The sequence below is a fragment of the Alligator sinensis genome, unplaced genomic scaffold (genome assembly GCF_000455745.1).
Source record: "Alligator sinensis unplaced genomic scaffold, ASM45574v1 scaffold365_1, whole genome shotgun sequence".
In the NCBI taxonomy this organism is placed as follows: domain Eukaryota; kingdom Metazoa; phylum Chordata; order Crocodylia; family Alligatoridae; genus Alligator; species Alligator sinensis.
Window position 1 is genome coordinate 963822 of NW_005842356.1, and position 12023 is coordinate 975844.

The window sequence follows — 12023 nt, forward strand, 5'->3', positions numbered from 1 at the left end:
ATCAATCCCCGGCCCTCTTTCCTGCCTATGCAGGGGGTCGGACTCGATGATCTATTGAGGTCCCTTCTGACCCTAGAATCTATGAATCTATGCTATATTGCCCTCCCAACAGATGTAAGGATGATTGAAGTCCCCTTTGAGAACCAGGGCCTATAATCTGGAAGCTTCTGCTAGTTGTCTGAAGAAAGCCTGTTCTACCTCATCCTGCTGGTCTGCTGGTCTATAGCAGACAGTAGTAGAATGGTTTAAAATATAGGAAATGTAGGTTTAATCTTATGTATCCCAATTTGTCCTATGAAGTCTGTATACTGAAATACTCAAATTATTAATACAAAGTAGAGCAGCTCAGTGATATGCCAAGCAGAGGGAGGGGTGGGGGGAGGGGAGGAGAGACTGATTTGACCTATATAGATAATGTATACATAGATATACAGGCATCCCACATCTTATGCGTGGGTTATGTTCTAAAGGCAGCGCGTAAAAGCAAAAATTGCGTATAGTGAAATTGCCACTATATGTGCCAGCAGTGACTGGCTCTGCCTCCAAAACCTGCTGCTGCGGAGCCATGCTCGGAGCTGTGCAGCTGGCGATAGCGGTGCAGCATGGGGTGGTGGTGGCGCGTGCTGCCCGGCCACCACCACGCTGCCGCCCGGTGGCCGGCCACACGGCTCCAGGCATGGCTCCATGGTGGTAGTGGGAGGTTTTGGAGGCAGCGGCTGTCACTGCCACCATGAGTCTACAGGTAAGGGGCAGCGCCACATGCAAACCCAAGCCGCGCCCCCCCCCCAAATCCCTCGCTGTGGCTGCAGCATTGGCCACAGAGCTGTGCTCCAGCCGCATGCCAGCCTCCATCTTCCCCTCCCCTGGGCAGCCGGCCGGGCGGCATGTATGCGGCCTGCATGTGGTGGGCACCACCACACTGTGCCCTGCTTTGCTTGCCCGCAAGGCCCCCCCCAGAGGGGCACCCCGCCTTCACCCCTGGCCCTGCTCCCAGATACGATGTGCTGCCTGGGCCCGGCAGCGCCCCTGCTCCCTTAGCTCCCAACCATCCCCACAGCCCCACTTGCCTCCATGCTCCAGGGGTGAAGGGTGAGCCTGAGCTGGGCCTTGGCTGCCTTAGAGGCTCAGGCTGGCCGCCGCCCCCCCGCCCCTCCTGGCACGCACACGCTCTGGGCAGTGCTGGGGCTTTCCCGCCCTTTTTGCAATTGGCTCCTGCAGGCTGGAGCCGTGCCAGCCTGCAAGAGCTCTTTGCAAAAGCAGAGAATCCACGGATTTCTCTGCTAAAAAGAGAAATCCGTGTTTTCTCCAATTAAAAACAGGGCATCCGTGGTTTTCTCCGTTTTTCCATGGGAAATGGAAAACCCCGATATTTGATCACGATTGCTGGAGGGATACCTCCAGACCCACCTAGTCCATTATTGACTTGTAGTTTGGACGCTTTTCTGGGTAGTCGGAGCTGTGGGTGTAAATGCTTCTTTAGCTAAGGAGGGCCTAGAACAGATGCCAAAACCAAATAGATTACTAGGAAAAGGTAGGACTCTCCACTCCTTTGCTGTAATCCTGTACATCCAGTAGTTTTTTGGCATAGTTTTTTCATCCCTGTTTTATGGGACCTAAGGGGTGTTTTCAAAACACAATCGAATTGTAACAGAGTAGGGGTAGTGGTAGATGTCTAGATGGTTGTTCTGGATTGCATTGAAGCTAGGAATGTAAAGTTAAACGATTACTTGTTGTAACTAGGTTAGCTTACCAGCTATCCTTTAGCTCTGGGTGTGTGCAGTCTGGCAGGGAAGGTAGGAGAAGGGAAGCCCCCTGGTGCCCCAACAGGAATCAGAAGTCAGGAATCAGAAGGCAGTAGGGTAACTGGGAGAGGGGCAAGGGTGGGGACTAGTACTCATAGCCTAAGAGGAAAATATTGAGTAGCCTAATGATTAATCATTTAAACAATTACCTGGTCCTTTACAGGTACTCCCTCCCTCCTACCCTCAGGGGTTTTTGTGCTGTGTTGCCTGGCTGGGCTTGCCCTCCTCCCCTCTCCCCACACAGTCAAAAAGGCCAGGGGAGCTGGGAGTGGCTCTCAGTGTGGAAGCTGCTGTTATCTGTTATTTGTTTAACCAATATAATTAGAGGAGGTTAAACAAATATTTTAAAAGGTTATTTACATCCCTAATTGGAGCCTGTGCAAGTCTAGTTGCTTAGGGATCTTTCCAGGCCAGGACAGACATAAAGGGTCAGGGTGTCATGTGTTCAGATAAGATTGCAGACTTAGATGACTCACAGACTTAGATGTCTAAAAGCTACAGAAGTGCAGCTGAGATGTCCTGGAGGCAGGACAAGATCTGGGTCTTTGCTTTAATAATACTGTATTCCTGGAACCTTTTAGTCTGCAAAATATGCTCTAATAGACTTCTTTTTAAAGAAATAAGAGGCTTTCTGAAGCTGTGAGTATCCGAATACACTGTTTGCAGTGAGTCTGCACTTGGTTACATATATGTCTTGCCAAGTTGTGAATTTTTTTATTGTATCTTTAAAAATTAAAGTTCTGAATTTCAGAGGAAAAGCTGAGTTCCTGGCTATTTTGTTCAAAAGAGTAGGGATTTGTCCACCACCTGCTGGTGAGGCATTGGTATAGCTCATGGCTACACTGTAGGGAGTATTTAAAATCAAGTTATTTGCACAATGACTGGTACTACTGAGAGAGAGAGAAATTACGTGCAAGTAATTCTTTGGACGTAAAATCAGTGATACATGCATGCACCTTTTAATATTATTAAATGAAGAGGCTACAGCTCTGGAACTAGCACCAGTGGGAGTGACCACCCACAAACTGCCAAGCAGCAGCATTTTAACTGGCTCCAAGGGCTCCTTTGTGGAATCCATACATTTATCAGGAAAAGAGAATTTAATTTAAAATTGTTGTTGCTTGAACCTAAAATGTTTTGTCAAAGTTAAATCTTTGATTTAGACTTTTTTCCAAAACAAAGGCAGGATCCTTGGTGGACTCCTAGAGACTCTGGCACTTCTACTATCCACCTGGTTTTGGGCTGCCAACCTTGTTGGGTCTGTAACTGAAGCTCAGCTCTCTGCTACACAGTTAAGATTCAGAACCTGGCAATCCTGTGACAGGCTACCAGGGTTTCCTATTCCATGATGTCACGATTGGTAGTGTTGCCATAAATGGGAGAAGGTCTCCAGTACTGGGGCATCTGCATCATACAGCAGCCTCTGAACTGTAGTGGTTCCTGTCTCTGTAGTCACTGTGCAGTGTGCAGCCACAGACCCTGAGAATACTGGAATCCCTGGACTTGCCTTGTGGCTGTGAGAGCATAATGCTTCCAGGCTCTTTAACTTTGGGACAGGCAGCTGTGCCAAAGTTAGAGAGAGACTGGGAATATGAAAATCCTTGAAGTCCCTACTTTATCTTGTCAGGGCTTTCCAAGCTCCCTGCCATGGAACTTGTAGTTGAAGCCTGCCATTACTAGAACTGATATCCAGGTTTTTTAGGAAAGAGAGAGGCCCACCATGTAAACTGCCCCAGACTGGGGACCCCACTGCTAAGAAGTTCCACTGAGCAGCTGTGAGGTCCCAGTATCATACTTTCAAAACACCGTATTACAGTATTTTGAAAACAGTGGGTATTTTAACCATTTCACAATTTTGCAAATTTTAGTTTGGATTCTATTCAGCACCAGAGCAACTTTAAAAAAGGTGGGCACAGGGACCCAGAATCCTGAGTTTTGGTTAGTTCTGCCCAGTTTTATATGTTATGACTGTGTCCCCTTCAGCTCCTCAGACCTATAAAGAGAACTCTTGAGTCCCAGATCCTTGTCCATATTCTGTGCAACAGAGAGAAAACAGATTAATTGAAAGACCAGCTGCATGGTATGAGAGTCCTTCCCTACCATGTGCTGCTCTGTGTACAACTGATGTGTCAGTAGTCCATTGAATTACAGAGAACCTAGTCGAATGCTTTCTAATCCACCAGCCAGACTTGATGAAAAATAGAGAATGACCTAGAATTCAGCAGCTATGTCTGTAGGAAAGAATATAGCATTTTTTTTAAAAACGTACTTTAATTGTTTAAACAATTACTTGATAGAAGTGAATTATGGCAGGAGTTTATCTTTGGCTTGATGGATTGGAAAAAAGCCTATTTAATAACAGATATTTTTGCCGTTGGCATTTTGAACCCGTAAAAGAATGTAGAAAGGCCTTGGGCAAATAGAAATTGGAGTTTGTTTTGGGGGGGGGGGGGAACAAAAAAAAAAAGGGAACCAGAACTAAACTACTCAGTACTTCAAAAACAGTTAGTTATGCACTTAAAAATAATTATTTTGGCATCACCTGGAAGTAACTGGTTCGCACTACAATTAAAAAAATCTTGTGGGTGTTTTTATGATGGGCATGTGGGTATTTGATCTACTTTTGGAACATCTGAAAAAGAAAAAAAAGTAGGTATTTAGGCCTTGTGATACTGTAAAATGGTTTTAACTTGATCTTATGTTCAGAAATAAACTTGTTTGTGAATGAGAATGCTCTTTCCCCTTTTATTTAATCAGCCTAGAATTTTCTTAATTTCTTAGTAATCAATTTCAGGGTGTTGTATACATATCTACCAGTTTCATAGTGCAGCTCCTCTTACCTAGAGGAGCATTTGCACAACACTTTGGCCAGTAAGCCGCCTTTGAATACCTATGCTTATCATTTCATTGCCAGATGAGTGGGCAACCTATTATGAGAAAGCAAACTTTCTTTTCATGACAAGCAAAAGAAAAATGGTCTATGTAGGGTCTAAATATTGTTTTATAAATTAACTAGCCACTTTTTTCCTTTATTAGGTATTTGTTTGCTTATGGAAAGGTTGCAAAGTATATAACACGCCTTCCACAAGTCAAAGTTGGTTACAGAGGCATATGCTGACTCACAGTGGGGACAAGCCTTTCAAGGTAAGTTTTATTATAAAACATGATAGTTTATATTTGGGGATTGGTGAACTACTGTGACTATCCCATGATTAATGTATTTTAATATGTGAAGATTTTCTAAGTACTTCAAGGAAGCTGAATATTGGTCATTTGTCTTCATTAATTGTTTATATTGTAGTAGTGCTTTGAAGACACTGTCTTCTTTGTGAACACGCATGGAAAAACAGCCCCTGCCCTGTCAAGCTTGTTCCTCATTCCTTTTTCTTTGTAAGTGGGCTGAGAGTCAAAAAAAAAAAAAACCAAAAACTGGGCTTAGTCTTCTGAAGTTCAGTTCCTTGTGGACTTCCCAGTTTAACTGACCTGTTTAAACTGAAATCAAATGGTGGTGTGCCTTTTTTTTTCCCCCTTGGTATAAACTTCCTTGCTTGGAAGTAAAACATACATCATCCAAGCGTGCGGTTGAAGCCTTTGTATAGGTGGAAGACATTTTAAAAATAAAATTTAGTTGCAATCTAGTGAGTGACATTGATCGATTTTGTGTCTCAATGCAGTTAAGGAAACGTTAGTCAAGACTGTACACCCATATAGTTGACTAGCATTCCTGCATATTCTTTTCTAACTTTCTTTCTCTTTCTTCCTCCCCTTCCCCCATCAATCTGTACTTGTGATTCTAGGTATAGTAGTGTTTATCATTCCCATATCCACCAATCCGTTATTAATGGGTTGCTTCATCCTCTTATGGATACAGTGGGACAGTTCATAGCTGTCAGTCCTGGATCACTTGATGGTAAGTCCCACCCACGCTACTTCCAGACTGAAGTTCTCCTTCCATGCAAGATTTGAACATCAATTTGGGGTTTTCCTTGGATAAATTTAATTAGCACATCTTATCTCCCTAAAATCCAATGCATCCCCCCTCCTCCAGTCTATTCTGTCTTCCTTAAGGCACTTGTATTTCTCAAAAAAAAATTCAGTTTTTTAGTGACCTCTACCATGAGCTATTTTTCTATAGGCCTCATAATTTCAGTCATGATAGCAATTACTATATACATGGCACCAGAAGAAGTGTAGTACAGTTCTCTAACCTGTCTCAGAGATAACACTACCTTTTCATTCTGAACTATATAACATAATCTGAGAGAATGTGTAACAAGAGAAAACTGATATTACCTGTCAAGCTAGTAGCAGTTGTTCAGAAGAATAAAATAGTTATGGAGGTGATGACACCTGCTTTTAAAGCTTAGCAGGTGGCTCATAAATTCCTGACATTATTACAGTAACTGGTTGAGTTCTGAATCCTAAATTTGGAATAGGTTTTAACAGTGAATAATTGGATGGAACCTCTTCCTTGTTTACCTTTATTTTGAGAGATTGGAAACTGAATTATAGAATGAGGCAGGTGGTGATTATTTTTCTAAAAGATCCTCTGTTATACCTTTTTGCAGACATACGCAATTTTGTATTAACCCTGGCATGGTAGGCCTGCCCTAATGGTTTACATGCAGTATTTAGAGATGCCTGATAATAGCTCTTCGGTCTGTTCAGACTATATTGTTTTGTTTAAAGTTTTATTATGGCAAAAATCGGCAGGCAAAATCAATAGGCATTAAGCAAATGCATTACTATAAAACAAGAACGGTTAGCTTGTGAAATATTAACATTTCAAACAATATTAATGTTTCAGAGAGACATTTTAAATACAGTTTTCCTTTGCTTTATGCTGTACATGTGTTCCTGGAAAACGGCTCATAACTCAAATTCACATAAAAGAAACCCACTTTACAATGTAACAAATAGGGATATATTCCAAGACCTTGACTGTACTGACCCCCAGACCCATTTCTACCACTTTTACAAGACGATTTTGGTACTTGCCAACAGCAGACAGTACACACAAGCACTGTCATCATGGGGATGGTAATTACACAAACACATGTCACAGACAATGAGTGAGGAGCACAGATCCACACAGGAGACTATATTTTGGTATGCGTCACTCCCACAGTGCAGTGCACAAAGCAGCTGACTTTGTGGTTTCCACCACACTGATCACATAAGAGTGAATTTACCCAGCATATAACTAATTTTTGGAATAAAAAAGGTCATCGCATAAGAGCGAATTCGCACATTGAGAACCCTCATAAAGCGAGGGAAACCTGTATATAGACTTTGCAGGGGAAGAAACTATTGTGAAACATCTTAGAAAGCAGTGGTATGGTTACCTAGTTAGATATAGAACTATATAAAATATGGTCTTCAGTGGATTTTGGTTTGTACACTTACAAGCAGGTGTCAGAACTCCTATTTCTGTAGATTTACAAACTATTTGTTGCAGTAGAGGAAGGCATCCCACATTATATGTGCAAATAGCACTAGTTTGTTTACAGTACTTTCTAATTGTGGTCAGTGGAAAAACTTTAAAAAAACCCAAAAAACCTGACCAGTGGTAGTCATCTTATCTCTTTATGAATTTTTAAGCATTTCTCCTGCTAATCACCACTTTTCCCTATGTTATGCATGCTTCTTAAATTTTACTAGTTTTAAATGTGTTGCATGTTGCTTTTGACTTGAGAAGAATTTAGGTCTCTTGTTCCCATCAGAGAGACTAGAGGTTTCAGGACACTGTCAGCACCAAATGCAGACTTCAGAACTCACTGATGAAGTAATCACATACCAAAATGTCATGTTATCAAGATACTGGGAAGCAGACCTCCCCCTTGAAAACATACATACATACATACATACGTATGTTGTCATATGTATATAATGTGTTGTGATAACATTTTCATCTCTTCAAGTATAGACTTGCTATTTTTATAGACCGACAGACTATAGTGTGTGTGTATATATATATATGTATGTATGTGTCTATATATATAATAGCAACAGTCTACCTGAATAGATGAAAATTTTATAGCAAGAGCCACAGTTGGCTGAATGCTGTAGGTGTCTTTCTCTAAATTCATGCACTTGGATGATCCTTATTCAGGTTTTACTGGCTGCAGTGCCAGTACCTTATATTGGAATTTGTCAAATGAAGGACAGTTACTTTAAACTGTGGGGGAGAGTTTGCTTTTTTCATGCTCAAGAGCTTTAGGAGGCTGATTTAATAAGGTCACCAGTCATCAGATGAAATTATCCTTTGCAGATCATGTGGTAGCAAGGACAGCTAGCACTCTGATATAAACACAGTTATTCATTTATAGCTCAAGGACCTGCCATATGATTAGCAGATACCTTTAAGGTCAAGGAGTTTTGATGTTGTCCAGTCATCTTTTACTTAGTTGGGGGAAGTGTTTGAGAACACTATCATATTTTTAGGTCTAGATTCCATAGTTCTCCAAGTCTAATTTCTCAGCCTTGTACTGTGAATTATTCTGGAAATCTCTTACTTCCACTGTTGCCCATCAGATTAGATAAAATGATCCTCCCCAGTTTCCAGCATGGCTGCAAAACCTACTTCAGAGAGATTCCTCCAAATTGTCATTCCTGAGACAACACTTGAGTTGAGCTCTATCAAAATGAAATGTACATTTGAAATGTAATTCTGACAGATGAATATGTGAGCCTAAACACAGCATGGTAAAGTAATATGCCTGTACTCTGTATTTATTTAATGTCCATAAAATTAGAATTAAAATAATTTGTAGATACAAAACATTTGGACACCTTAAGAACCTGATCCTCAGAGATGTCTCATTCTTGTTTGTACCTTTGAGGATCTAGGATTAATTCTCATATTTAGAAAACTAATCTTTTTATGAGACAATTGTTGCATTTTTTTATTAGAAGTTGTCCAAGAGAAAACCAGGAGTCAGAAAAATGGTGAATGAAGTTAAGTCAAAGACTGAGGAACAACAGAGGAGCCAATCAAAACAGTCTAAACAAAGCCATGCATCTTGTTTAAAAATATCTAGGAACACATTAGAATGGTATTACATGGTTTTTGATTCTTAATTAACTATGCACTAGGAGGAAAAACTGGGAATCATTGTGGACAGCTCAATGAAAATATCTACTTTCTATGCAGCAGTGGTCAAAAAAGTGTTAAGATTTACGAATTTAGAAAATCTGACATATAAATAACAGCATATAAATCAATGGTATGCTTTCATTTGGAAAACCACTTAGTTTTAATTTTAACCAGTATGCTTAAAGACAGTACAGGAAAGTAGTAGCAAGCAAAGTGGCAATTAGAAGCATGGGAAGAGTTCTTATGTAGAGAGGAAGAAAGTACTTGGGACCTGGTTTAGCTTAGAGTAGAAACAAAGTAAAAAAACTAGCATAAAGAAGGTAAATTAAGTACTCCTGTGCACCTTTTCTCTCAAAAAACAAAGATATGCTCATGAATTGAAGAGACAACTAACTTGAGTGTATGTGGGAAGAGCCCCAAGCTCTTTTACGTGACTAGTCTGTGGAATTTGGTTGGGCCTGAAAAGTAAATTTAGATGTTTAGTATAGAGAATGAGAAATGAATGTAATATTAAATAGAATGAAATAAATTGTTAATCCTCATATTAACTAAATGTAGAAATTAGGAAAAAGCTTCCCTTAAGGCAAGCTATCGTAATAATTCTCCACAAAGAAATTTATTTGCAGTGTGGGCAAACTTTTTTGGCAGGTGCCACAAATTAGCACTGTACCCTCCGTAAGTGCCCCTGCAATCTCTATCCTCTACCTGATTGGCTGCTCTGCTTTCTGATCCCTAACCAAGCTGCTACTCTGCTTTCTGACTAAGCTATTACTCAGCTTTCTGCTTCTTGCCCTGTACTTCTACCTGACCTGACACTCTTCTTTGTACTCCTTGCCCTTTCTGCCATTGCGCTGCCTGTCCCTTCCACAGTCAGCCATGTGCCACACAGCAGCCAGCCATGCCATGGGTTGGCCACTTTTGCTGTAAAGCATCTAGTGGTGTCACTTGTCAGAAACAGTAAGTTCACTTGGCTAAATGAACTTTTGATCTTATCTTTCATGGCTCTCTGGGGGGAGGGGAAAAAAAAGCCCAGGTAGATCTTCAAGATCAATAGCATTCTTTTCCTCCTCATTCTCCCCTTCCCCGCTCCAAAAAAACATATATCTCACTTGTCACTTTGGTTAAAGCCCACCCCTCACTTGCTTTGTCAGCTCTTTGCTTTTCATAAAAGTAAGGCAGATTTTTTTGTGGCCCCTTGTTTGTGGAAGTTAATTACCCATCCCCAGTTTTAATTTTCAAGCCTTCTTTCTAAGGGAACAAAAAGTTATATTTACTGATGAATGCAGAAAAAATTGCTTTTTAAGCTGGATCAGTTTCCTAATGGCCTGGTTTGAACCACTAGAGTAACTAAACTTCATCCTTTAAGATTTGACTCATCTTCTAAACTATTTAAGGGTATGGTGGTATATTAGACATTACCACCTTTGAACAATATTGGGACACAGAGTTCTTCTTTAATCCATCATTCTTTTTAGTGTTTTTCCTAATTTCCTGTTTGGGATACAGTCCTTTCACATAAGCTTTGAGTAAAAAGGACCTCTGACTTTTCATCTTGAAGTAACATGCCTTTAGAGAATTAAGCAATTGCAATTTGATTTTAAAATGAATTGGAATTTATTTGTATTACATCCAGAAAGCCTGGAAATACAGTAGAAGAGCTAGGTAAGGCCATGAGGCATGTCCAGTTTCAATTTGAAAATAGTTCATAACTCATTTTTCATTTTTCCTCCATCTTTCAGGCATGCAAAGCAGAGCAATATGGTGATCTTACCAGTCCTTTAATGATAAGAATTGTGTATGCACCACGAATTCTTATATTTTATATATAAACCCCTAACATCTATGAATCTGTATTTCAAAAGAACCAATTCAGACAGCTCACAAAATGATTTTGCAAGTTTGGCACTCCTGGACCAGGAACAGTTCTTTTAAAAAAAAAATTTTTTTTTAAAGTGTATATCTATGTATTCTTTGTATTTTTTGTTTTAATTTTCCTGGTCCAGGAGTGCCAAGCATGCAAAATTGTTCAGTGAGATATCTGAATTGGTTCTTTTGAAATATAGATTCATAGATGTTAGGGGCTGGAAGAGACTTTACAGGATCATCGGGTCTGGCCTCCCTGCACTTGGGCAGGAAAGACTGCTGGGCTCAGCTGACCATAGCAAGGTGGGCATCAAGCTGCTTTTTGGAGATTGCCAGGGTGGGTGACTACCACCTCTGAGGGGATATAATGTTCCTTTGCATTTGAATATAGGTTTGCTTTTAACCATTTTACCTGGCTTTTGAATTTCTCTCTGTATGTAATGATCTTTTTTTTCTTTAAATCCAACCTGAACCTCTTTGGTTTCTAAAGGAATTGCATTAGTTTGGATATCCATGTTAGAGAAGACGCAATTACTTAAATAACATTTATTTCTTAAAACATATGCTAGTTAGATACCACTTTCCCTGCAGAGTTGAGGGATATAACATTTATTTCTTTTTGTTTTAGTTGGTTATATTTTTGGAATACCTTTATGAGAGTATTTCTCCATCCTTTTAGGAAAGAGCTGGTAGAATATTGTGGGATATAATTTCAGCATGAATGGTTTGAGCTGGTTCTGTCCTGGGTACGGTGTCTGAAAATTATTGGGCTGGGGGTGTTCACAGGCACAGGGAAGAACCAGCAGATCTTATTCAGCAGACAAAATATGTCCCACCACTCAAGTCCTTTGATTGTTCTATGACAGGACTGTCCAAGATACGTCTAAGCGGCTAAATGCCACCCATCTTCTCCCCCTCATACGTGGAAGGATGAAAGCAGTGACAGCCTAATGGAAGCCTAGGGGCTGTAGGGTAACTCTTCACGAGCCTCACTGTCTGTGGGCTGCCCGTTGGACAGCCCCATCCTATGACTTGCCTATCACAGCGCTTTTAATTTTTGATATTCTCAGTCACCTTGAACATTCACTAATGTGGATTATGGTGCTGGAGAAGGAGACTTCCACGTCCCTCATATATTCTATTAGGAGAAGCAGACAGAGGAAGTTAGCTGAAGAAGCTGTCATTTGTACTAAAGAAGCTTTTTAAAGACTATTTCATAAAAAAAAAAAAAAGTACAAAGAGCTTGATGCACATTGAAAGGT

At 40.5% G+C, this 12023-nt stretch overlaps 1 protein-coding gene across 1 annotated transcript in view; it reads left to right on the forward strand.

The window, feature by feature from the left end:
* The window catches only part of AEBP2 (AE binding protein 2), a gene marked incomplete at its 5' end in the record, with an annotated part of 84055 nt that overhangs the window by 39207 nt on the left and 32825 nt on the right, over positions 1-12023 (forward strand). Inside the window, one exon of the mRNA XM_025210565.1 lies at positions 4839-4946. Coding sequence (XP_025066350.1) covers positions 4839-4946 — 108 coding nt within the window. The remainder of the gene's footprint in view (positions 1-4838; positions 4947-12023) is intronic.